We start from the raw sequence: 25,439 nt of genomic DNA, 5'->3' as shown, positions 1-25,439 counted from the left end.
TTGTGAATTGGCTTGATCCTTTCCTTGGTAAAAATGAGCACTTCTTGTGGACAGTTTCCTGTTCATCCTTCAGGAAAGGCAGCGATGCCAGCTTTGTCACCTTTGCTTGCGTGCTGCCACCTAGCCCTGCTCGTGGTCCAGCATCCCTCACAGCTCCTCCTGCCCGCTGCTCTTCCAGCACATTGTGTTGGGCTGAACAGATGAAGTGCTTACACATTCATAGACTGAGACGCCACAAATTCAGTTGGGTTCTCCTGTAGCTCTAAGCAGATTTCTGCCCTCTGAGCCATGACAGCCCCGGCTGGGGCTCTGAATGCTGATGGCAGGGCCTTTTATTATTAATCAGGAATTCATGTGATTAATTTTCAGAGGAGAGGAGGGGAGGATGTTCACTATCAGGGCTGGAATTTCACATCATAAATTCAATGAACTGAAACTGTCATGTGCCACACGGTCGCTGCAACAGTGCCGGTGCCGAGCTCCGTCTCCTGCTGATCACAGGCTGCGGAGGTAAATGTCGTGGGCAGTCCCACAGGACATGGCTGGAGTCCTCTCATTAACAAAAAAACTCTTTTTTGTGATCACACACTTGCAATAAGTGTATAATAACAATATCAGGTTAGCATTATTTCATTTCTACAGCCATGATGCTCTTTGTTCGTTAGCAGGTTCAGAGCTTTTGTGTCCAAGCAACAAATGTGCTTGTTTTCAGCCAAAGGAATTCTGGGGGGGTTTGAAAAATCAACCTATGTGGTGAAAGCTGAAATATTTCTAGAAAAAAAAATATGTTTAGAGCCAAATCTGAAAACTGCCAGATGACATTCTCTTTGGGACACAAGTCTGCTGAGGAGAAGTCCTGTTCCTGAGCTAATGGTTGTTAGCAGATGACTGTTGTAGAGCGTGGAAATAAACCTCTGCCTACTTCTGATGTGTTCATGGGAAGATTCCCACTGGTGCAAAAGTCCCCCCTAGATGAAACTCCCACAGCCTCAGTGATTTTTGGCTTACCCAGCAAATTAGAATAGAATAGAATAGAATAGAATAGAATAGAATAGAATAGAATAGAATAGAATAGAATAGAATAGAATAGAATAGAATAGAATAGAATAGAATAAACCAGGTTGGAAGAGACCTTCAAGATCATCGTGTCTAACCTATCAACCAATCCAACACCACCTAAACAACTAAACCATGGCACCAAGCACCCTATCAAGTCTCCTGAACACCTCCAGTGATGGCAACTCCACCACCGCCTCGGGCAGCCCATTCCAATGGGCAATCACTCTGTCTGCGTAGAACTTCTCCCTAACATCCAGCCTAAACTCCCCTGGCGCAGCTTGAGACTGTGTCCTCTTGTTCTGGTGCTGGTTGCATGGGAGAAGAGACCAGCCCCCCACCTGTCTACAACCTCCTTTCAGGTAGTTGTAGACAGCAATAAGGTCTTCCCTGAGCCTCCTCTTCTCCAGGCTAAGCAACCCCAGCTCCCTCAGCCTCTCCGCACAGGGCTTGTGCTCCAAACCCCTCCCCATCTTTGTTGCCCTTCTCTGGACACCTTCCAGCAAGTCAACATCCTTCCTAAACTGAGGGGCCCAGAACTCAATGCTCAATCAGGGAAGTCAGAACTATTTATTTTTCATTTAGCCAAGTGCTGGCTTCCTTAGGCTTGACTCTAGCTGGCCACTCTGGTCTTGAGCAAAATATAATAGCCTACCAAACCCAGAAATCTGAAAGAACTTCTGATTTAATGATTTGTTGAGGAGCTGAAACCACTACCAACGTTGTTTGGCATCCAAACCGATTCTTCACGCTCTTGGGAGGGTAGCTTATTTTCCAATATCGTGCAGGTTGATTGAAGTTTTAGAACCCATTTTAGACTAGACATAACCCAGAGCGAGCTTTTGGTGGAGGGAAGTGTATGCAAGCATAATCTTGTCATTTTTATTAAATATTTTAGTGTTACTGTGTAAACACATCCTACCATTTCCAAAAGATGCCTCTCCTCATCCTCTGAACATAACTCAGGGTGTCAGGCCTTTGATTTAAATGCATATAAATGTAAAGTGGCAGCAAGGCTATGTACAAAGAGTTAACTCATTGTGAAACAAAATCGACCAAGGCACCAAATAGTCTTGTGCTGAACTGCAAAGACTCTGGGCTCAGCCTTGCCTTGTGCAACAAAGACTCAACTGAGGTTGGAGGCGTTGGGATTTTGTTGCTACGTGATGTTAGTGCTGTCTCTAACTGTATCCCCTCATTTTGGGCAAGCCTGCAATAAGTTAACTGGAGGAGGAAAGAAATTCATAGAATGATTTGGGTTGGAAGGGACCTTAAAGATCATCTAGCTCTGTCTCCTGTGCCATGGGCACAGACACCTTCCACTAGACCAGGTTGCTGAAGGCCTCATCCAACCTGGCCTTGAGCACCTCCAGGGAGGGGGCATCCACAGCCTCCCTGGGCAACCAGTGTCTCACCACCCTCACTGTATAGAATTTCTTCCTAATAACCAGTCTAAATCTGCCCCCCTCAAGCTTCAATCCATTTCCTCTCATCCTATCACAAAAAGCTCTTGTAAAAAGTCTCTTCCTGACTTTCTTGTAGGCACCTTTCAGGAACTGGAATACCCCTATGAAGCTCTTAGTGACACATGGGACACATGGCCTTGAACACCTCCAGGGAGAATGAAAACATAAAATGAAGTCAAGCCAACTTACTCAAAGCAAACACATTTCAGAAAGGGCAGTAGAAGTCTCTGGGGTTTCAGTGTATGCATTTGGCAACTTCCAAAACATGACTGGTAGAAATAAAGGTCTTTGTGTAGAGCATTCGAGCCAACCTACCTGCTAACAGTTGGAACATGATAAAGTTCAATTTAGAATTAAACAGAGAATCTAATGACACTAATCATGTAGAAGCTTCCATTTGCTGTACCTAAATTGTCCAGAGTTCAGTAGAGGAGCTTGCATTCGCTTAGAACTAGGAGCAGAGACTAAACCAACCAGTTTCCCTTAGGCCCATCAGTAGGACTAATGAAAGCAGAAGTTAACTATGGCCATGAAGTTGCTGCAGGCAGATCCTGCTGGTGTGGATTGCTTGCTGCCTTTTTGAGAACTGTATTTCTTCATCTTCTAACAAACCAGGCACTGCTCAAAAGCATCCCTGAGTTGCTTTTGTAACTGGTGCCAAGGGCTGTGGAGGTTGTAAACAGAGAAATATTCTTGAACTGTTGGAGAAACCCCAGCAAACAAACATGTTACCTGTGTGCAGCATTTAAGCCCTTGCCAAAACTTTAATGAAAGGCATCTCAAATGATGCTCAGTCCGCAGCCCTCATGCTTTCGAGACAGCAAGTGCCAAATTACTGCCAGCTTGCCAAGGAAAGGATAGGGGGGTGGGGAGGTGGAAATGGGTCTGAAGAAGGATCTCATACTTCTGGATTTACAGGCTGACTTCCATTGGACAAACTTGCCCAAGTGTTTCACAGCTCTGAAAGTGATTGACTTCCAAATCTCAGCTGAAGCATACCTGTATAATTGTCACAGTGGCCCTTCCCTTCACTGTTTTGACTGTCACAGGGGGATGTGGCCTTTAAATATCTCCTCTTAATTACCAGTAATAAAACACCTGCCACAAGTTAGAGTGTCTCTCCTTGCTATACAGCCATTACAGCTGCAAACAGCATGCCTAGAAGGGTGGCTTAATGTTGTAGCACATCCATTCGGTTTGGCTTTGCTCTGCTCTTTCTCTGCACTGGCTAATTGATGTGAAAATCATTCCCATCCGTTTGTCTGCTGAGACTCCGTATATCTGAGACAAATTCCTGTCCTGTGCTTTGTTTGTGAACACCCTGTGACTTGGAGCTGCGCAGAATTGATGTGCTGTTGGCTTGAGAAACTGCTGCAGAAGCTGGCCAAGCTGGCAGCGGTTAGCCAAGCAAAGCACAGAAGATTTAAGAGGCAGGGTTAGTGCACTGGGGCTATTTTTGTGCCTCTTTTTTTTTTTTTGTTTTAATATTAAATACTCTAAAGGCAGGGGAAAATGCATCCTCTTAAGTAACTTCTGTAACAACTGTTGTGTTTGAATTGCACAGAGGGAATACCTTGGTGTTTGACTGCATTTAGTCAAGACCCTGCTGCTGCAGTGCTTTCCTGTACAAAATTATTCATATTGCTTTGAGGCTCTCACTGCTGAATGACAGAGTCATATGAGAAGTGTTTAGGGAAAGCTCAATCTGTGGCTCTTAAGATTTCTGCCATGTTATTTAAGCACTTCAGTACATATTATATGCTGATACAAAGCAGCAGCTGTGCAGGCTAAAGAATTTTTCAGCATGCATGGTTGATGCATGGAAAGAATTGGATTGTGCATTCAGCTTAAGTTTGTTTTATCACTAAGACTTAAGGAAGATGTGGAAAATGATGGACTTTGTATACCTGCCCAAGGATGTTTGCTAGACCTTCTGATTGTTTTAATTTGCCTGATGCTATGCAAACAGTAGTGAATATTCCCATTTTAAAGACAAGTTTCTTAGTAATTATTTGAATTATACTGTTAGTAGGCAGAGTTTCTTCTGCAGGTATTTTTACTTCTGTGTTAAATGGTGTTCTTGCACAGAAGGTCTCCAGGTCCCTAACACTCTATGTTTAGGGTGCAGCATGCTGCAAGCATGCAGCCATTTCTTGGGTGGAACGTGTCAGCCTTTTAATAGTGCACAATTACAATGCAGAGCCATTTAAGGCACTAATTGGAAAATATTGTATCCATTTAGAATTACAGAGAAAATATATAGGTAAGCAGAGTGTAATTACCCAAAGTGGAATTGGCCCTGGACTTGAAATCCATACTCCTGCAAATAGCACAAGGAGATTTTTAATGACTATGGATGATCAGGCTTTAGTTTCTTGTCCTATTCCAAAGGTAACACTTGCAGCAGAACCAGCCTCTCAGTGTCATGGGCAGGGACCAGTTGCACAGTGCTGCAGTATCCCTGTGCTGACAGAATTGACAGCACTGTCTCTCCTGAACTTCTGGTTTTCCTTCATTGCTGTCAGCCAAATTCAGCACCAACACAAGGAGATTCTGCTCGTCCAGAGGCAGCAACATACTACAGCTGCTAACCTGTAGCATGGAGTTTGATAGAAATGATAGAAACACCTTTATTTCATTGCATAATACTTACACTTGTGTGAGTACTGTGTTTTGCTTCTACACCTATATCAAGAAATAGAAATTATCTATTTAAGTATTTCATGCTAATTGTGCATATTTCAGGCTGTGCCTCTTTCATCTATGGCACAGAAAAAGATGTTGCTATTTGTCCAACTGAAATCCTGAGTGTTAAGAAATCAGCAGTCCAGAAATGAGTTAAGGGTTTTTCCATGATTATCAATTCTTTTCAATTCTTCTCTTTCCCCCACTTTAGCCTTTGGTAATGGTGTTGAGCACAAGCACATTAATCATTAAATGGCCCACGGATGTCATCGGTGCTTCCATGGAAAGCCATTGTCAGAGAATTCATTCTAATTCCAGGTTAATTAGTGTAACATTAAAATTATGTGTTACAAAAATTAATTACTTGCTGGGTCAAAAAGTGTGTTAAAAAGCTTAATGCTTTGAGCCTGACATCACATTTCCTTACTCAAAACCAGTTCTGCCCCTGCTGCCCTGTCCAAGAATATCCTGCAGAACACTTTGGTTGCAAGTGTCTTCTGCCCCTTCTGCTGTTTTAGCACCATGGTCAGGAAATATATCTTGCAGTTGCTGTTAACAGATAAATTAGTTGTTCACCTTGTTCTTCACTGCTTTGTCAAGAGGCTTATAACCAGGTGTGGGTTTATCTAACTGACTTCATGTCTGTGACTGCTGGAAAATGCAGATCAGCCTGACAGTGCCACAGCTTGGGAGATGGGTTCTTGGGTATCTGCAGGGTGATTTCCAAGGAATCCCCTGCAGGTGTGCCACATGCAGTCCTAAATCAGGATAGACTAGCAGTAAGTCTAGTTTACTGACTGTAAGTAGTAAACACAGACCAAAACCTTCCATCTCCAACCGCCTTGAGCTACTTTTCTCTGTGGAGTTGCCAACAAGCAAAACCTTTTCTAGGTCACAGAGATTGTCGTAGAGCTGCGTGTCAAAAGACTCTGTTACTGCTTTGAGTGTGTTTATGCATCATAAAAGGGTAAGCACTCCAGGCTCACCACAGGGCTGTTAAAGTGTGTGAATCTGTCACAGCTCTGCTGTGCGGTACAAGTGTTGCCTTTCACAGGCTTGGCTGTTTGTGGCCCAGAACCAGAACAGCACCTGTGAACCCAACCCCAAAAATTTGGCTTCACTTCCCTACACTACATTCCACATCCTTGACAGGCAGAAGGATCTGAACTTCCATTGCATCCCCTTCCATGGTGGCAGAGACATGTAGAGACACTTTAGAATCACAGAATGATAGGGCTTGAAAAGGACCTCTGGAGATCATCTAATCCAACCTCCCTGCTAGAGTCGAGTCACCCAGATCAGATTGCTCAGAATTACAATGTCCAGGTGGGTTTGCAATCCCTCCACAAAAGGAGACTCTGCAACCTCTCTGGGCAGCCTGCTCCAGTGCTCCAGCACCCTCACAGGAAAGTTTTTCCTCATGTTCAGCTGGAACTTCCTGTGTTCCAGTTTGTGCCTGTTGCACCTTGTCCCATCACTGGGCACCACTGAAGAGTCTGTCCCCATTGTCTTGACACCTGCCCTTTAGATACTGATACACATTGATCAAATACCTTCTCTGTTTTCTTGAGGCTAAACAGCCCCAGATCTCTCAGCCTTTCCTTCTCAGAGAGATGCTCCAGTCTCTGATCATCTTCATGTCCCTACACTGGACTCTGTCCAATAGTTCCTTATCTGTCTTGAGTTGGGGAGCCCAGTGTGTGCAGAGACTTGAGGAAAGGGGATGGGAAGAAAACCACAGAGATTTTGGGCATGGACACAGCAGCCTATATTGCAAAGCTGAAAGGGGACAGTCATGGGTGCTGCCTGCCCAGACACCCAATTTTAATCTTCTGTTGCAGCAGAGACAGGGCCTGTGGGTTCAGTGTTTTCAACCTGCCAGAGGAATGAGCTTCTGGGGACTTGACATCTAGGTGACTTAGGCAGCGTTGAAAGTCTTACCCTTTACTGTGTAAGCCTTTGCTCCCACAAAAGGCAGAGGTGTGAATATCCCATATCTATGGTGGAAAACAAATCATGGCATGGCTCCTGCTTTCCATGCTTTGCTGCTTTTCTTCTCTGCATTTTTTTTTTGCTGGGTTGCTGGTTTGGTGCTCAATGAATGACAAATTCAACATTTCAACACTTCCAGCATTATTCTGTACGTCCACATTGGGAGCAGGAGTATGTTACAAACTGGTGTTAGGGTGGGTTTTCAGAGTATTCATTTTGTTGTTAGTGCTTGATACTTAAGACAGTGATTCTCTGGGGGGATTTTTGGGCCAGGCTTTATTAATATTCTCCTGTCTGTTGTAGGGCCGGGCTCTGCTCCACTGGGCGTGCGACAGAGGACACAAGGAGCTGGTTTCAGTACTGTTACAGCACGCTGCTGATATTAACAGCCAGGTAAGAAAGGAGTGAAAAGTTGAATTTGATTGATGTGTTGCTACATAGTTCCCTGACTAAATGTTTAATATGAAACTGAATCCTTCAAAAGCTCCAAGTTCTCTCAGAGCACTTATCACAGAGGAGAAAATCCAAAAGAAGGTAACCTGGGAAAAACAGCAGAATTTGGCTGGATGAAATACATCATCGTAAGGGCCCTTCTTCAGTTCTTGCAGAAACTTCTTCCTGCAGTGGAGTCTCTTGATCAACAGGACTAGAGGAAATGGCTTCAAGCTGTACTAGGGGAGGTTCAGGCTGGATGTTAGGAAATATTTCTTCACCAAGAGGGTTATCAAATATTGAAATGGTCTGCCCAGGGCAGTGGTGGAGTCTCCATCCCTGGAGGTGTATAAGCAGCATGTGGACCTGGCACTTAAGGACATGGTTTAGTGTTTACCCTTGAGTGCAGGATCAGGGGTTGGACTGGGTGAGCTTTGTGGTCTCTTCCACCCAGATGTATTCTGTGGTTCTGTGATTCTGTGACTGTGGCTTCCAATGTGACCATGGTGCTGATGGCAAGAGAGGTTTCTGGTGTATGAGGTTTTTCAGTAGCTTCCTACATAAAGTGTGTTCTCCAGTGTATTCTTTCTAACACCACACTCACAGCAGAACTTTATGGAATAGCAGAAGGAGAATCTTATCTTTGCCTAGCATAAAAGCATCCCATAAATGTCTGATTTGGCAGATCACCCCACAAAGGTTGGTGGAGCTTCAGCTTACATTGTGGTGAGCACGTTACAGCTGCAGCAGGATCTTGGTGCAGACTGAGGGCACAGTCAAATGGCTTATGCCATTTTCAGCCTCACACATCCACCTCACCCCCTTAGGGATCACCATTTCTAGCACAATTTGACTCACAGAGTCATTTCAGTTGGAAAAGACCATTAAGATCATCAAGTCCATTATCTAACTACCAAGTCTGGTGCTAAATCATATCCCTCAACACCACATCTCTGTGTCTTTTAAACATCTCCAGGAATGGGGATTCAACTACCTCTCTGGGGAGCTTGTTCTAGTGTTTGAGAACCCTTTCAGTGAAGTTTCTTCTAATATCCAACCTAAACCTTCCCTGGCACAACTTGAGTCTATTTCCTCTTGTCCTAACACTTTTTACTTGGAAGAAGAGACCAATACCCCCCTCACTACAACTTCCTTTCAGGTAGTTGTAGTGAGAAAAAAGGTCTCCCCTCAGCCTTCTTTTTTCCCAGACTAAACAAATCAGTTCCTTCAGCCACTCCTCACAAGACCTGTTCTCCAAACCCTTCACCAGCTTTGTTGCCATTCTCTGGACCCTCTCCAGCACTTCAGTGTCTTTCTTGTAATGACTTAACAGGACTTAAAGCATTTCCTTTAGCCCTTGTTTTGGCCAAATCTTAAGTAGCAGCAATTTTTAGGGTACCTTAATAAACCAGGCTCTGAACTGCATGGGTTTAGCAGCTGCATTGCAAGTGGTTCATTGCAGCCAGCCAGCTTGAGTCTTGCCTGTGCTCAGGAGTCAATGCTCCTGGTTTTGTCAGCTTGCTGTAATTAAAGGCTGATCTGGGTAAATGCATTCGTGTTCAGAAATAATTGTCCAACATATTTCTGTCAAATTATGATTGACTGCTCTTTACCAGCCTGACACTTCTTGGCTTTGCACTCCTGCCCAGTTTGGACATGGATACACCTCTGCTGACAAATTTGCTAGCTCTTACTGATGAGCTCTTAAGCAGCCTTGAAATAAATGCCTCAGGAATTTGTAAGGTGTAGACCCTAAGCACAGTTACAGTCTGAAGGCTTGTCAGCAAACCTGTAGTGTTCACTGGCTACTAACAGCTGCATTGGTATTTACACATGGATGAAATTGTTGTAAAAAAGTCTTTCTTGCCTTTGCCTAGGCAGAATTGCTGGTGGAAGGGGTATTAGGAAGCTTGGCTGCTCAGCAGCTGATGGGACACCCATCTTCATGCTTGCACCTCAGGGATTTCAGTTGTGATGGATTTTATAGTTTTTCCTTACACAGAAGAGGGGCAGGAGAGACAAATGGGGAGCTTTCTGTGCCCCACCATCAGATGAGACCATCACATTTCAGTCAGGGCTGATGAGTGCTGTTCTAGGTGCACGTATGAACAGCTTTGTCTTGAAACCAGTGAGAAGTGGGATCAGCCACCTGCCCATCCTATTTGCCCTGGCAGCCCCTGCAGGAGTGGTTCATCTGGGACACTGTTCTGCTGCAGCACTCTGAAAAATCACTTCTCTGCAATGCTTTGGAGATAAAATCTGACTCTTAGAAGAAAAGACTGAAGGGAGAGTCATCTTCTTATTTCTTTTTTTTTTTTTCCCTGGACATTAATTTTCTGTTAAATTCTTCTTCTCTCTTTTTTATTTTTGATGTATTGCACATTTTCTAACCAGATTATTTTGGGCCAGTAACAGAAGGTTAATAATAGCCATAAAAAGAAAATCAATCTTTGAATATTATTTTTTTTTTCCCCCTCCCCACCAAGGTAATAAAGGAGCATTTTTTATAAAGGTCTCTGTTCACATGTAGGTGTGCTCCCAGAGAAAGCAGACACATTTTATTCTCAGCCATATATAGATTGCAGTAGCATTTCAAGACTTGTGACCTAATGTTTATTTCTTTTTTTATATTTATTTATTTATTTATTTATTTATTTATTTATTTTAAAAATTTTGATCTTTACCCTGTAAGAATTCACTTCCAAAGCAAGAGCAGAAGGAATTTTAAGAGCAGCCAGAAAAATGTAGAGGAGGCGGGGGGGAAAACCCTGGGTTCCTAGCAGGCCATAAGCATCGCAGCACCTGCTCTCAGACAGGTTGCCCAGGGAGGTGGTGGAAGCCCCTTCCCTGGATGTTTTTAAAGCCAGGCTGGATGTGGTTCTGGGCAACCTGATCTAGTGGAGGGTGTCCAGTTCTGGGCCCCTCAGTTTAAGAAGGACATCGAAACACTTGAACGTGTCCAGAGGAGGGCAACAAGGCTGGGGAGAGGCCTTGAACACAAGCCCTATGAGGAGAGGCTGAGGGAGCTGGGATTGCTTAGCCTGAAGAAGAGGAGGCTCAGGGGTGACCTCATTGCCCTCTACAACTACCTGAAAGGTGGTTGTAGCCAGGAAGGGGTTGGTCTCTTCTCCCAGGCAACCAGCACCAGAACAAGGGGACACAGTCTCAAGCTGCGCCAGGGGAGGTTTAGACTCGAGGTGAGGAGAAAGTTCTTCACTGAGCGAGTCGTTGGTCATTGGAATGTGCTGCCCAGGGAGGTGGTGGAGTCACCATCCCTGGAGGCGTTCAAGAGGAGATTGGATGTGGCACTTGGTGCCGTGGTGTAGTCATGAGGTCTGTGTTTATAGGTTGGACTCGATGATCCTCAAGGTCTCTTCCAACCTTAGTTGTGTCCCTGCCCGTGGCAGGGGGGTTGGAACTTGATAATCCTTGGGGTCTCTTCCAGCCTGACTATTCTGTGATTTCCAAACACACCATCAGTGAGTGAGTTGGCTATAAAGAAGGGTGGGTTAAGTGTGAGGGAATCTCTGGTGACTTGAATCATCAGTGCTGTTATTTCAGAGTGATGTGCTCTTGGTGTAGTATAGTATAGTATCTACAGTTAGTATAGTACAGTATAGTATAGTATAGTATAGTATAGTATAGTATAGTATAGTATAGTATAGTATAGTATCAGTCAGGGTTGGAAGGGACCACAAGGATCATCTAGTTCCACCCCCCCTGCCATGGGCAGGGACACCCCACACTAGATCAGGCTGGTCAGAGCCTCATCCACAGGCAGCACCTCTGCCAGAGCTGGGCTTGCAAGCAGCCTCTGTGATCTCTATCCACTGCTCAGGTGCTTTTCTCGCTTGTTCAGTTTTGCAGCAGTACCTGCATGCAGACAGGAGAAGAGATGAAGGATGAATTGGGGATTGTGAGGGTTATGAGCAGGTAGTGAAGGGAAGAGAAGGTATAGACCAATTCATTTTTTTTTAATTGCCTGTGTTTTAGTATGCTTCTAAAAAGTTAGTCAAACAGCATGAGAGATTTATGCTCCCTTCCATTACCTTTTTAATAAAGGCTCTTCCATCTTGGCTCATGTTAAAGGATTTAACTGCCCTAAACAGGCAGGGATGGTGGTGACCTGGAGCAAGTCATCCCGCTTCACTGTGCCTGTAGATATGCCTTAGTCACTTTTGATGCCTTGTCTTAGTCATCTGTTGTCAAAGTTCTTGGCGTCTCTGGATCAGGAGGCTCTGCAAGAGGCAACTTACTGCTCTTTGCTGATAACCAGGAGCAGCAGGAGAGGTCACCTGACTCTGCTCATTCCAGTAGGTGCTCAAAACAGCTTTAATTCTGGGAATAATCACAGGTTCCTGGACTGCAGTGGTCCTGTGCTTTTTTGTTTTAAATAGTGGTACTGCACTTTCAAAAGGATGGTTCACTGGTGTCACCGAAAAGCTGCAGCCATTGAGTGCCCTGATTGTTCATAATTAGCTCTAATGGCACATTTGAAAAGAGGTGGTGATTGCCATGGGCAAGGGGATACAGAAAGTCGAGGGGCTTCTCTGCTGTGTTAAAAAGGGGCATTTGTGTAATTGAATTACCCAAATCTGCAGAGCCAGAGGCCATTTCCAAGTGGGTGGTAGTGTGGTATTTTGGAGCTCTGCTGGAAATATTCAGAGCTTGGGGCTCATTCTGAACACGGGAGCTGTTCACTTATAATGTTGTCGTCTTTTAGCTGAGTGAAGAAGTGAAAGGATGGGGACTGTACTCACGTTCAGTTATGCAGGAGCTCAGCAACATGATTGTAATTACACAATAATGCATGATTATATACATTATTGTATATTAAAATATTATAATCCATTTCTAGCTTTAAAATATATGAAGATAGCAATAACTTTTGCAGAGGATGAGCAACAAAAGATGAGCAGCTCTTCCTGCAGGGACAGTTTTTCCTTGCAAGGTTTCCTCTGGCTTTGGAAACGAGGTTTTCAGGGGCCAGGGGAGGTGCAGAATCACATCCCAGTTTTGTGCTCCCCTGTGGCTGTGCCATGGCATCCTTGGTGTTAGCCCTGCCAGGAGCAGTAGGCTGGCCTGGGCAGAGACTTGATTTGTCCTCGGTGCCAGTGCAGAGGAGACAGCAGAACTCAACTCTGCTCCTGGTTGTGACATGCTGCTCAGCCAGCTCTAAGAGGAGCTCCTTTAGTGTCTTTATGGGAAGTTTAGACACAATGTACTGCTTCAATGCTATGAGATGGAAGAGTGCTTTTGGGGCAGAGGCTAAGTCTGGTCACCTCCTCCTGCAAGAGAAGGCAGCTTGAAAAGGAGGATTCTGTGCTCTGATGCAAAGGCCCCATGTGATTGCTCACCCTACACAAGGAACAGAATCACAGAATTAACCAGATTGGAAAAAAACTTCAAGATCAAGTCCAACCTATCACCCAACACCATCTAATCAACTAAACCATAGCACTAAGTGCCTCATCCAGTCTTATTTTAAACACTTCCAGGGACAGTGATTCCACAACTTCCCTGGGCTACCCATTCCAATGGCCAATCAAATCACTCTTTCTGTGAAGAATTTCTTCCTAACATCTAGCCTAAACTGCAAAATTGTTTTAGAATCATCGGGGTTGGAAGGGACCTCAAGGCTCATCCAGTTCCAAACCCCCTGCCATGGGCAGGGACACCTCACACTAGATCAGATTGCCCAGAGCCACATCCAGCCTGGCTTTAAAAACTCCCAGGGATGAAGCTTCTACCACCTCCCTGGGCAAACCATTCCAGTGTCTCACCACCTTCATGGTGAAGAATTTCTTCTTAACATCCAATCTGAATCTACCCATTTCTATTGTTTTTTTCATTCCCCCTAGTCCTATCATTACCTGACACTCTACAAGTCCATCACCTGCCCCTTTTTCCCCTCAAATCCCAGAGCACCTGAGTTCTGTTGGAGTCTCCTCCCACCCCAGGTGTGGCCACTTGTCTCTCCCTGCCCACTCCCCTTTTAATCCCCCCCCAGGAAAGGCAGAAGCCCTATGCTGAGCCCATCTGGCTGAGGGATCCTCTTCTCATCACTGGTGAGTCCCCATGCTGCACACCGGGTGATGGGAGTGGGGACAAAGGCCGGGGGGCCTGGTGACCCCCTGGTTAGGTAGGAATAGGATTGATGGCCCCTCCAGTATCATCCACAGGTGGTGGCTGGGTCTCCTTACTGTGGCTGAACTCCTCTGTGTGGTATCTTGGCTGTTTGAGGGTCTTGCCCCTGACTCCAGGATAAATGGCTTTTAAGCAGATCAGTGGTTGAATTTATCCTTTAGGTGTTCAGGAACCTCTCCAAGGAAAACATTTGCAACCTGCCTTTTGTGCATGTGTCCCTGTGACTTGTTTGGATAGGAGAACCTCAGCAGTGCTTTTGCTTCTTGAGAATGATCTCTTCTGGCACTTGTGCTTTCACAAAGCAAACACATCTGGTGCTTCACACCTGTTGGGTCAGGACTGGCAGGTGAATCATCTCCCTCTCCAAGATTCAAAGAGTTGATTGGCACTGTCTGGGAAACTTCCCCATGCACTATGAATGACCAAACATTTCCACTAGTGTTATTTTCATAAACATGATCCAAGGGCTGGAACCCCTCTGCTGTAAGGACAGGCTGAGAGAGTTCTTTTTTACAGAATTAACCAGGTTGGAAAAGACCTTCAAGTCCAACCTATCACCCAACACCATCTAATCACCTAAACCATGGTACTAAGTGCCTCATCCAGTCTGTTTTTAAACACTTCCAGTGATGGTGACTCCACCACCTCCCTGGGCAGCCCATTCCAATGGCTGCAACCTCCCTTCAGGTAGCTGTGGACAGCAATAAGGTCTCCCCTGAGCCTCCTCTTCTCCAGGCTAAGCAACCCCAGCTCCCTCAGCCTCTCCTCATAGGGCTTGTGCTCCAAACCCCTCCCCAGCTTTGTTGCCCTTCTCTGGACACCTTCCAGCAACATAACATCTTTCCTAAACTCAGGAGCCCAAAACTGGTCACAGGACTCAAGGTGTGGCCTAACCAGTGCAGTGTACAGGGGCAGAATGACCTCCCTGCTCCTGCTAGCCAGACTATTCCTGATCCAGGCCAGGATGCCATTGGTCTTCTTGGCCACCTGGGTACACTGCTGGTTCCTGTTCAGCCTACTGTCAACCAGTACCCCCAGGTCCCATTGCAGGTATACAAATTACTGGTGCTCTGTTAAGAAAGATGAAGGGCGTCATGGTATAGTAATTGTCCAGTGAGAGAGAGAAGGACAAATAACATCTCTGAGTTGCAGCATCAAAAGAGTAGACCCTAGACTCTCCTCAACTTGCTGTGGCTGCACTTTGTTCCATCTGTGGGTACTTTGTACTCTAAAATAATAATCTGTGTGTTCAGGGTGTACCCTTGGGAACTCGTGAGGAACTATCCTGGTTGTGATTGCCACAGGTCAGCTTACTCTGGAAATGCTTTTCAAGCCTATCTGGCCACCTGAGCAAGTCTTAAAACAGATATTGTTAGTTGTAAGTGGAACTGCATCATTTGGCACCCAGGATGATTAAGGGATGTGTACATATCTGTGTGGTAGAGCAACTGAGCTAAAATTGTGTCTGAATATTATTGGTTTTAAACTACAGTGCTATTAATGACCTTAGCAGTGTTACGGTAATTACTTGTGTGTGCTGATGTTGTACTGTGATCACAGGGATGAAAAAAGCCATTGCTGATCTTCAGTTTGTATTTGCTGAACTTTCACTTTCCTAGTAAAGGTGCAGGTCACTGTACTGGCACTTCAAACCTCTTGTCAGCAAGTTCTCAATGGCCACCCTTGGACCCTCAGGGGTTTGAGAAGGCAACTTGAGAACCAAACCTGAAAACCATCAGGTTAGGAAATCTGTTGCTGGTATATGTGGATTTTATTTTACTCATTCATATACACCAGTAATTCCAATGAAGAGGTCTACCTGAAGGGTGCTTGTAGCCAGGAGGGAGTTGGTCTCTTCTCTCAAGCAATCAGCACCAGAACAAGAGGACACAGTCTCAAGCTGCACCAGGGGAAGTTTAGGCTCGAGGTGAGGAGAAAGTTCTTCACTGAGAGAGTTGTTAGCCATTGGAATGGGCTGCCCAAGGAGGTGGTGGAGTCACTGTCGCTGGAGGTGTTCAAGAGGGGATTGGACGTGGCACTTGGAGCCATGGTCTAGTCATGGGGTCTGTGGTGACAGGTTGGACTTGATGATCTTTGAGGTCTCTTCCAACCTTGGTGATTCTGTGATTAAGGGAACTAAGTCTTGACTAAATGTCATTCATCATATAAAGATAACAGAAGATCAGATACAGGTGTCTCTGCTGACTGCACACAGAGTCGGTTGCTCTTTGGTGCCAATGTTGTATCTTGTACCAATCCATGCAGTGGTGTAGAGCTGCCTGAAGTCATGCCTGTTAGCATCTCATTTTCAATTAGCTGGATTTTGCTCCTTGCTAAAAGACATCTAGAGTAGCAGGCAGAGTCTGTTTGCCTCCCCAGCTTGTCTTTTTTTCCCAGTTCCATGTCACACACCTCTAGCAGACAGCCCAGCCACTTCCCTCCTATCTATTTGCATGCTAACACACTTGTGAGTCAGAGGGCTTCTGGAGACAGGGAGGTGGAATAGCTGTCCCCTTGTAATACCTTCACTCACATCCTCATTGCGGGGGGAAAAAAAAGACAAAATCTTTTCAAATGAAGACAATACAAACATAATAAATGGCAGGGAGGGTTCATCTCCCTCATGACTCAATCCTTCTCAAACAACATTATTATTGACTGGCCTATTGGTTGCCAAAAAGGAAAATCAATTGTACTAGAAGTAGTTGCTGGGCCACAGATCATGGTACTAACCCAGCAGAGACAGGTTGATTTTTATCAACTATCCAAAGACTGATTTCCACCATTAGCTAAAAATGAAGTAGAAATTATGGCTGTGTCCAAGATTGCTAAGATTGGTGGCCTGCTGGCTTTGTTTTATTTGCCTGGCTTTTTTGTTTTCCTGCCTGAATCTAAAAGGGTTGTGTCTGTGTAGGATAAAAAGAAGCAAGGAAGCAAGGACCTGCTTGCCTGTCTGTCACTGCTTGTTTCTTATTCCTTTTCAGTCCTGAAATCCTAGGATTTCACAGCAAGGTATGAGCTGCTTCATTCTCTGCACAGGCCTTGTGTTGGAGGTGTTGTGTAGACACTTAAAAGTGAATCATAGAATCCTTTTGATTGAGTTCAACCAAACATGAACCCTTTCCCTGCCTCCTGCACCAAGTATGGGTTATGCCCGGGGAGGTGGTGGAGTCGCCGTCATTGGAGGTGTTCAGGAGGAGACTTGATGGGGTGCTTGGTGCCATGGGTTAGTTGTTTAGGTGGGCTGGATTGGTTGATGGGTTGGACGTGATGATCTTGAAGGTCTCTTCCAACCTGGTTTATTGTATTCTATTTTCTGTATCAGTAAGGAGATGTTGAAGTATCTTAACTGTTCTGACTGAGGACCAAAGGCTATAGGCTGTATCTACACAGATTTCCCCCTCCCCAGTGAATATGTGTGTGAGTCCACACCCCACCACCACCCTTGCTGTGAGCTGATGGGCACAAACACACTTGTAGGTGAGATGCCAGCTGCCAAAGTACTTTACTGTTATGATCATTCTCTAAACCTGGCTGAGATTAAAAACGAAAATGCCTGAGCCTTGTGCCCTTGCAGTTAATGTCCCTAGCATAAATTTCCCCTGAAGCCAGGAGGGACCTTATCCTGGATCTGATGATTGCTGCAGAGGTTATGCTCACAGCAAGCAAAGGACATCACAGGCACCACTGAAGTGACCATTGCTGTGGTAGGAAGGGGCAGTGGTACATGAACAAGACACTAAACAAAGATGAAAAGCAAAGCAATGAGAACAGAATTATTAACCACAATAGTTTCCTTCTTCCCAGTCCCTGTCTCAGTATTTTTGGAGTCAGCTTTGCCAAGCAGATCTCAGATGGCTCTGCAGGCTCATACCCCTTCAGTCTTGACATTGTTGCCAATGGGTGTGAAAGCCATTAGCCAAAAGAAAGGAGAGATCTGCTTAGTGACAGAGGGTAGCTTTCTACATTAAAGCATTGACATGGTGCCAGTCACACAGTTATTAGAAGTGGCACAGCTCCATGTCTCTCCTGCGGGTCTCTCTGTGGAATGTGGATTGGCAGCAGGTTGAATGTTAAATGGTCACCACTCAGCAGATGCTGATTTTGCCTACTGGGAGAAAGACCCTTTCAGCAGAAACATTTGGAAAATATTTGCAGATTTAAGTGTATGCTGGGAGATGCAGAGGCTTATCCCTGGTTTGCTCTTCAGGTTCTGAAGACATCTCGAGTCTTACCAACACAAACCATAGGTTGTGCAGATGGTGAGAGAAGTGTTTCCCTCTGCTTGTGCAGGCTGGGCTCTCTTTTGCATTGTTTCTTCCCATCTTCCAGCTTGACATGTACAGCCTTTGTTTCTTCTGCTCCCAGTAGACACATGAATCATTGCTTCACTGCTGGTGCAGCAAAGCAGTTGGCACCCTTGCTCAGGGAGTATGCGTGCAGCATCGCCTGCAAAGCAGGCTCACCACCCAAGGAACCAGCTGCAGGCTTCTCTGGTGTTCCAGCAGCGACTGCAGGCTCCACACAGTCCTTTCAACTCCAACATAGTAAACCAGTGTTTGAAATCCAGGAGCTGGTCCTGAAATAAACTAGTAGTGCCTCCATTGCTTCACCCTCCAAATCAAAAACTGCTTTCAGGGTAATCAAAATGCAGGGTTTAAAGCTGGGGACTGAGGTCAACATCAGTGGATTGCTGTGAGATACTGTGGCTTGTGGGCATCACCTTGTACTGAGGACTGTGTTGTGCAGGGAGAAGCACTTTTTGTGGCCAGTACTGGTGCAACAGGAATGCAGTCTGGCATGCAGAGTTAGCTCTGGGATCATGACAACCTTCTGCATCAGGGAGCCTTGTGCCTGCTTCCATGCCTGCCCAGCAGAGCTATTTTGTGCTACAATGGTCACAACCTCTGCCAGTGCTCATTGTAGATAAGAAGTCAGCAGCAGTGAGCTTTGAGATCAGAGCATGTGGCACCATAATGTAGAAGAGAAAGGTACCTTACTTCCATATGTCTTTGCAGAGGCAGCAAAGAGCCTTACCTTGAATTCTTCCTATCCAGGACATGGGATGGTCCCATGGCCCTTTGTCCTTTGCTCTTGGGGTCATCTTTGCACTAGGCATGTGTTAAAACACCTGTCATTTGTGAAGTCATTGCTGGAAATGCTTTAGCCCCTCATTAAGGTGTTTGGCTAACTGCGCAAACAGGATACCGCTGGCAGCCCAGCTGGTTTTTCAGGTGAAGCATCACCCTAGGAATGGTCTCTAATCACCGTAGGAATGGTCTCTAATCACCATCGGAATGATCTGTAGCCTTGCTTCATTTCCTATAGCCTTGGCGTCACCTCTCCCTGCCAGGGGAGCCACCTTTGCCAGGCAATCAGCTCCTCTTTGCTCAGGAGAGGTGGCTCGGAGACTATTTGGAGGTTTTGTATTCAACCTCTTGAAAAAGCTTTTCCTGTTTTGAAGGACTTTAATGCTGCCACTCACCTTCTCCCTGAGGACTTTTCAATATGAGAAGGTCTGATTTTTAGTTTCCAAATGGAATTTTGTATTCATCTGTTGTTGGCAGTTGTCTCTTCCATTTAGTTCTAAAAAAAAACCCAAACCCACACACAGCAAAACTCAATTAAAAACCGGTCCTGAGTGCATCATCATTGGGGCATCTTGAGTTTCTGCTCTTTGCTATGAAATACTTTCCTTGTTTAGGAAAACTAACAATGTTGTAACATCAGGGGGAATAACTTTTTATGCTGCTTTTGGTTTGATTCTAAATAAGAGGTTTGCTGACCATAGCTGTTTCTTGGCTCTGTGGATTGCAAGTGGCAAAGCAACACTCAAAATGGCAAAGTGAGCGCAGGGGGTTCCCATCTCTCAACTTGTGCATCTTACTTCTGCATCCATGAGAGCAGCTGTCATCTGCAGCAGTGTTTCTAGCTTGGTATTCTGTCTCCAGCAGCAGGGAAGAGTGAATGCTTAGGAGACAGAGTAGGGTAAGCATACAGTGATAATTTCATATATTTTCCCAGAGCCTGTGGCTTGGAGGCTTCCTGAACCACTATCTTTATGCTTCTGCATTTTCCTTTGATAAATTTCTCTCATCCCTCTTTGGATTCCCAGCCTTTTCTACCACTGGGAGTTCTGTAGTTTAACTGTGCATTTGCTTTGCACTTGCCACAATCGTTTCATCTGAGAGCCCATCGTTCTTGTGTAATGAGAAACAGTAATTGTTCCCCCAGTTACCTTCTCTGTCCTGCTTTTGCTTTTATTGGCCTCCTTGATCGCTTCTTTTTCAGGCTGAGGAGTTTAATCTATTTAATCCTACCCCATTTGAAAGCTGCTCAGTAACTTTGCTCCCTTGTTATTCTTTGAATCACTTCTCCTTCTTCTTTCTTCCCTTTCAGATGAAGGGAGAAGCACTTCTCTCAGTACCCAAGCTGCCAGTGCAATATGAGCAAAATTAGTAGAGCAATATAATGATATTTTCTTAGTCCCTCTTGTGTTTTTGGGTTTTTTAAATGCCTCCTTGTTGTTTGCTTTTTATTAACTACCATTGCATACTGAACTGTTGTTACAATAGAGCTGTCCACAATAACTCATGATCTGTTGCCACAGAGGCAATAGCTAGTTTGGAGCCCATCACTGTGGATTTAGACTAAATATTAGCTTTCCACATCTGCTTTACATAGTGTTTATCAGTGCTGAATTGCATCTGCAGTTTTTTCACCCTGTCACTCTGGGATCCTTTTGTAGCATGCCACAGTCAGCTTTTGGTTGAGCAGACTTGGATGCTTCATTCTCAGCCTGCTTTCCCTGTTAACATGTGTCTGGGTTAAACAACCTAAGTCTTGCACAGATCCCTCGGAGATTCCAGCAATCACCAGCAGTTGTGCAATCTGGTTCTTTATTCCTCTTCAATCTTTTCCCTTGTAACTAGTCATCAAGCAGTGCAGAGACCTTTCCTCTTGCATCCACATCTTGGTGGATGTCTGCCTAGGGAAACAAAAGTACAAAGGCTTGTGTCATCTTCCTTCTGCCTTTTGGAGACACTGCAGTTGCTCCCTTTTACCACAAAACAAGTGAATCCTGTCCTGGAGTGACCTTCTAGTTTATCTAACAGGCCAATTGGCTGTCTCAACTTAAACATCCCATGTTGAAATGGGTCTTCTGTCCTCTTACGACAAGGCACAGTTTACCTGGCATCACTCAGTCCTGAGAAGGCTTTCTTACAGAGTGAAGGCCTGAACTTAGGCAATGGTGGAGGTGTGTTGAAATTGTCTGCAATGTTTGTCCTCAAGTTAGGAGTTGGCTGTCTGCAAGCTGGGTACCAGCGCTGGGAGAATTGGTAAACTTCCATCATCTCAATCTGTTTCTGCTGTTCCAGCCAATTAAACATTACAATGAGCATGACAAATAAGTGTTCATTTATGGGTCAATAATTCCTTAGTATGTCTGTGACATGGCTGGCTGAGACAATCCATTTCAGTACAGTCCTGAGCAACCCAACATCTTCCAAGTATGTAATTGCTTTCCTAGGGAAAGAGAAGTAATAAGGATAATGTAGCTATCGGGCCCTGACTCACTAGTTCAGAAACTTCCCCTTGCCAATCAAATTTCTTTGGTATTCAACCTGTTTTAGGCTCATTCCAAAGGCACTGTTGTGATGTCAGAAAATATCCCGATGGAGCTATGCATTTCCTCCTTTGTTAGATGCTACCTGGCTTGAAGATGCTTGGGTTTGTCCCACCTGCCAGTTCACTATCTGTACAGAGAGCCCTGGGTGCACGCTTTATGGTAATAGAAGGCTTGCCTTGTCCCTCTCTTTCTTTCCCCTTCACTTATTATATATCTATTTTCTCAGCACTATTAGATTATTAAATGCTTAATGACTATTCCATTCCTGCTAACTAGACTTTTGATGGGCTGCAGTAATAAAACTTTGTAACAGCGAAACGTGCGTCTGGTTCCTTTATAGGAAGGGCACATTTGGGGAGCTGAAGTAATGGGGGATAGAACTCAATTAATGAAGGGAAATAAAAAGAAGTAAATGAGGTAATCAAACTCAGAGAAATTAGTATTGGCAGGTTCTGAATGATGCTCTTGGATGAACAATCTTTCAAAAATCCTTCCTTGTATGCTGCTGCTGTCTCTTTATTTATTATTAAAATAACATGATCCATGAGGCGCTCGGGGTGACTCCCAGCCTAGCTAATTCTAATTAATCCAGTCAGGGAGAGCAGCAGGGTAAGTGGAGCAGTCTATCGGATTGAAATTCATAACTTAATTGAGGTCAAAGTCCCGGGTTGGGAGAACAAAAGTCTTTCGCTGGGACCAGGCAGATCAATAGCAATAAATATCTGGCTTGGATACAAGTAGCTTATAGTGACAGATTATCTGACACTGGCCAGAGGTCTTGGTCTTGTTCAGGGCAAAGTCCTGTGGCGTGCACACTGTAGGGCGACTTTTGCCAGTGTTCCCTCCAAAACTCTGAAGAACCTTTCAAGGGCCCCAGTAGAAGGATGCTCATAAAGAAGTCCATGTGAGTCATGCTGAAAGTTGGATTTGGTTTCTCAAGGTACAGGCCTCTCGTCAGTAGCACAAGGGCATGTGTCACATTAGTGCTGATGGAGGTTGGAAGAAGTTGCTCAGGCTTACAGGAACTTGGAGCTAAATCACAGCTTGTCCAGAGAAAGACCTTTAGGATCAGGGGAAGCTGAGCAGTGGATTGATGGGCTTTATGCCAAGTCTGTATTTATAGTATGTTTACATAAGGGGAGAGAGGAAGGTTGGAAGAGGAAAGTGTAAATAGTCATTAAGGTGGATTTGTAGTGTCAGAGAAACCAGCAGAAGCAGATGTGGTCTCGCCTGTTCCTAAGCAAAGCAGTCAGTGTCTCTGCTCTGACCTCCAAAATGTTCTGTTTGTAGTGGTTTGTGTGGTAGCAGTGGGTGGGTTCCCAAGACCTTACCCAAACACAGCCTGACTTTGAATGATGACTACAGTATCACTAAGGTTGGAAGCGACCTCGAGGATCATCGAGTCCAACCTGTCACCACAGACCTCATGACTAGACCATGGGGCACCAAGTGCCACGTCCAGTCCCCTCTACGGCACAGAGCTCCTAATTCCTACGACAGGGAAGAAGCATGAGGTCCCAGCCTGGGACCTGTGGCATTGCACTGTACACACAGCCTTCCCTAGGTGTGGATTATGAAATACTTGTCAATACTAGCAGCCAGAGAAGCTCCTCTGAACTTTTAACTTAAGTAGGTATTGCAACAGGAGTTCAATATTTAAATGCAGTCTTCAAGCAGGCTGTTATTAATGCAATGTTTATGCAGATTTGACTGTTCTGCTCATATCCTCTTTGCAGAGGGCAAATACTGCTGTGGTCAGCATTCAATACATCCCTGATGGATGCTGTGCTGCCAATGTACTTCAACACAGCTTGGAAGAGAGATGGAAACCGCAGCTTGGACGCAGCCAGTGACTTAGTTTGACATACCTGCTCCTCCTATTAACACTGCATAAGCCTAAAGCGTCTGTTAGCATCCAAAAACCTTCACATTTCTTCAGCTCCACTGCTCGGGTTTAGAGGTTTAGGTCAAACATCTTGTCTGGTCACGTTTCAGGTTTTAAGGTAATGAGCAACTGTCGATATTTTTGTGTGTACACATGGTTACTGTACCCTCACAGGCTTCTGAAACTCTCTCTGGAAAACCCCTCTTGTTTTCCACTGCAGGAGGTTGCCTTTGTGTGGACACCATGTAATGAACAAGGCAGCTGTTCAGTACAAGTTTATATGTGCAATTCCTATATACTGCTTGCTGTTGCACTACCTACTGCTTCCCTCATTCACATTCCATTCACAGCACAGCCTCAACCCTCCTCTTTTCAAGCTGATGGCTTCACTCTCCCAAGTTTCTGTTGTGTTGTCTGTGTGTTCCTGCTTCATCCCTGCCCAGCCTGGACAGGGGCAGAGCAGAGTTCCTGGAGCTGTTAAACACTTTTAAGAGTTGCAAACACAATTGTGTTGGCAGCTGTTATTTTCCCTGTTGTCAGGAGAGAGAAGGGGGTCAGGTGGTTTATTTTGTGTGCATGTAAAAATGAACAGAAAGATCAATTTAGGAAGGATGTTGACTGGCTGGAAGGTGTCCAGAGAAGGGCAGCAAAGCTGGGGAGGGGCTTGGAACACAAGCCCTGTGAGGAGAGGCTGAGGGAGCTGGGGTTGCTTAGCCTGGGGAAGAGGAGACTCGGGTGACCTTATTGCTCTCTACAACTACCTGAAGGGAGGTTGTAGACAGGTGGAGGTTGCTCTCTTCTCCCAGGCAGCCAGTACCAGAACAAGAGGACAGAATCTCAGGCTGCGCCAGGGGAGGTTTAGGTTGGATGTTAGGAAGTTCTATACAGAGAGAGTGATTGCCCATTGGAATGGGCTGCCTGGGGAGGTGGTGAAGTCACCATCACTGGAGGTGTTCAGGAGGAGACTTGCTGGGGTGCTTGATGCCATGGTTTAGTTGATTAGGTGGGTTGGATTGGTTGATAGGTTGGATACAATGATCTTGAAGGTCTCTTCCAACCTGGTCTATTCTATTCTATCCAGGGGTACCACAGTGCTGAATGATTTGCTACTTAACAGTGAAGTATTATAAGCAATCCATGTCCTGAGTGTACAGAACTTGGCTAATTAATTAATAATTAAAAGCCTTTAGCTTGCCTTATGGCTCTGCTATGGTTTAGGAGAGGAAAAAAAAAGAAATATGAATATTACCTTCCCCCCCCCCCCCTTCATAGAGGCACACATGTGATGCAGACCTGCTATATTTGAACTATCCAGAACCAATAGAATAGACCAGGTTGGAAGAGACCTTCAAGACCATCTCATCCAACCTATCAACCAACCCAACCCACCTAAACAACAGCATCAAGCACCCTCTCAAGTCTCCTCCTGAACACCTCCAATGACAGCGACTCCACCACCTCCCCGGGCAGCACATTCCAATGGCCAATCACTCCTTCTGTGTAGAATTTCTTCCTAACATCCAGCCTAAACCTCCCCTGGCACAGCCTGAGACTGTGTCCTCTTGTTCTGGTGCTGGCTGCCTGGGAGAAGAGAGCAACCTCTGCCTGTCTACAACCTCCCTTCAGGTAGTTGTAGAGAGCAATAAGGTCACCCCTGAGTCTCCTCTTTCCCAGGCTATGCAACCCCAGCTCCCTCAGCCTCTCCTCACAGGGCTTGTGTTCCAAACCCCTCACCAACTTCGTTGCCCTTCTCTGGCCACACTCCAGCAAGTCAACCTCCTTCCTAAACTGAGGGGCCTGACCACTTCAGGCTCTCCCTGTCTGGTAGTGTTGGTAGGCTAATTTTATTTATTAATGAGAGAACCTGGTTTGTTTTTTTCAGCTGAGAGAAATAACAGGATCTGTCCATTCAGAGCTGGCTTATCCCCAGTCATGTGTGTAATTAAAAAACATAGCTGTAGATGTCCAGATTTGTAGAATGCCTGTTGATTCACTGAGGAAATTGTGGCCCTCCAGTATCTGAAAGGGGGTCCTACAGGAAGGCTGGGGAGGGACTTCTCAGGATCTCAGGTAGTGATAGGACTAGGGGGAATGGAAGAAGCTGGAGGTGGGGAGATTCAGGCTGGATGTGAGGAGGAGGTTCTTC

General features: G+C 45.3%; 1 protein-coding gene across 2 annotated transcripts in view; it reads left to right on the top strand.

Annotated features, from left to right (window-relative positions):
* Nucleotides 1-25,439, top strand: part of ACBD6 (acyl-CoA binding domain containing 6) — a 108,238-nt gene that overhangs the window by 46,796 nt on the left and 36,003 nt on the right. For both annotated transcript variants that reach the window (XM_068141451.1, XM_068141450.1), the window contains one exon: nucleotides 7,503-7,592. In XM_068141451.1, the coding sequence (XP_067997552.1) occupies nucleotides 7,503-7,592 (90 nt within the window). The remainder of the gene's footprint in view (nucleotides 1-7,502; nucleotides 7,593-25,439) is intronic.

This window comes from Melanerpes formicivorus, unplaced genomic scaffold, assembly GCF_026170545.1.
Source record: "Melanerpes formicivorus ecotype bairdi unplaced genomic scaffold, bMelFor1.0.p_v2 SCAF_7, whole genome shotgun sequence".
Taxonomy (NCBI): Eukaryota; Metazoa; Chordata; class Aves; order Piciformes; family Picidae; genus Melanerpes; species Melanerpes formicivorus.
Note: the sequence above shows the minus strand (reverse complement) of the source record. Positions and strands in the feature narration are given on the sequence as shown.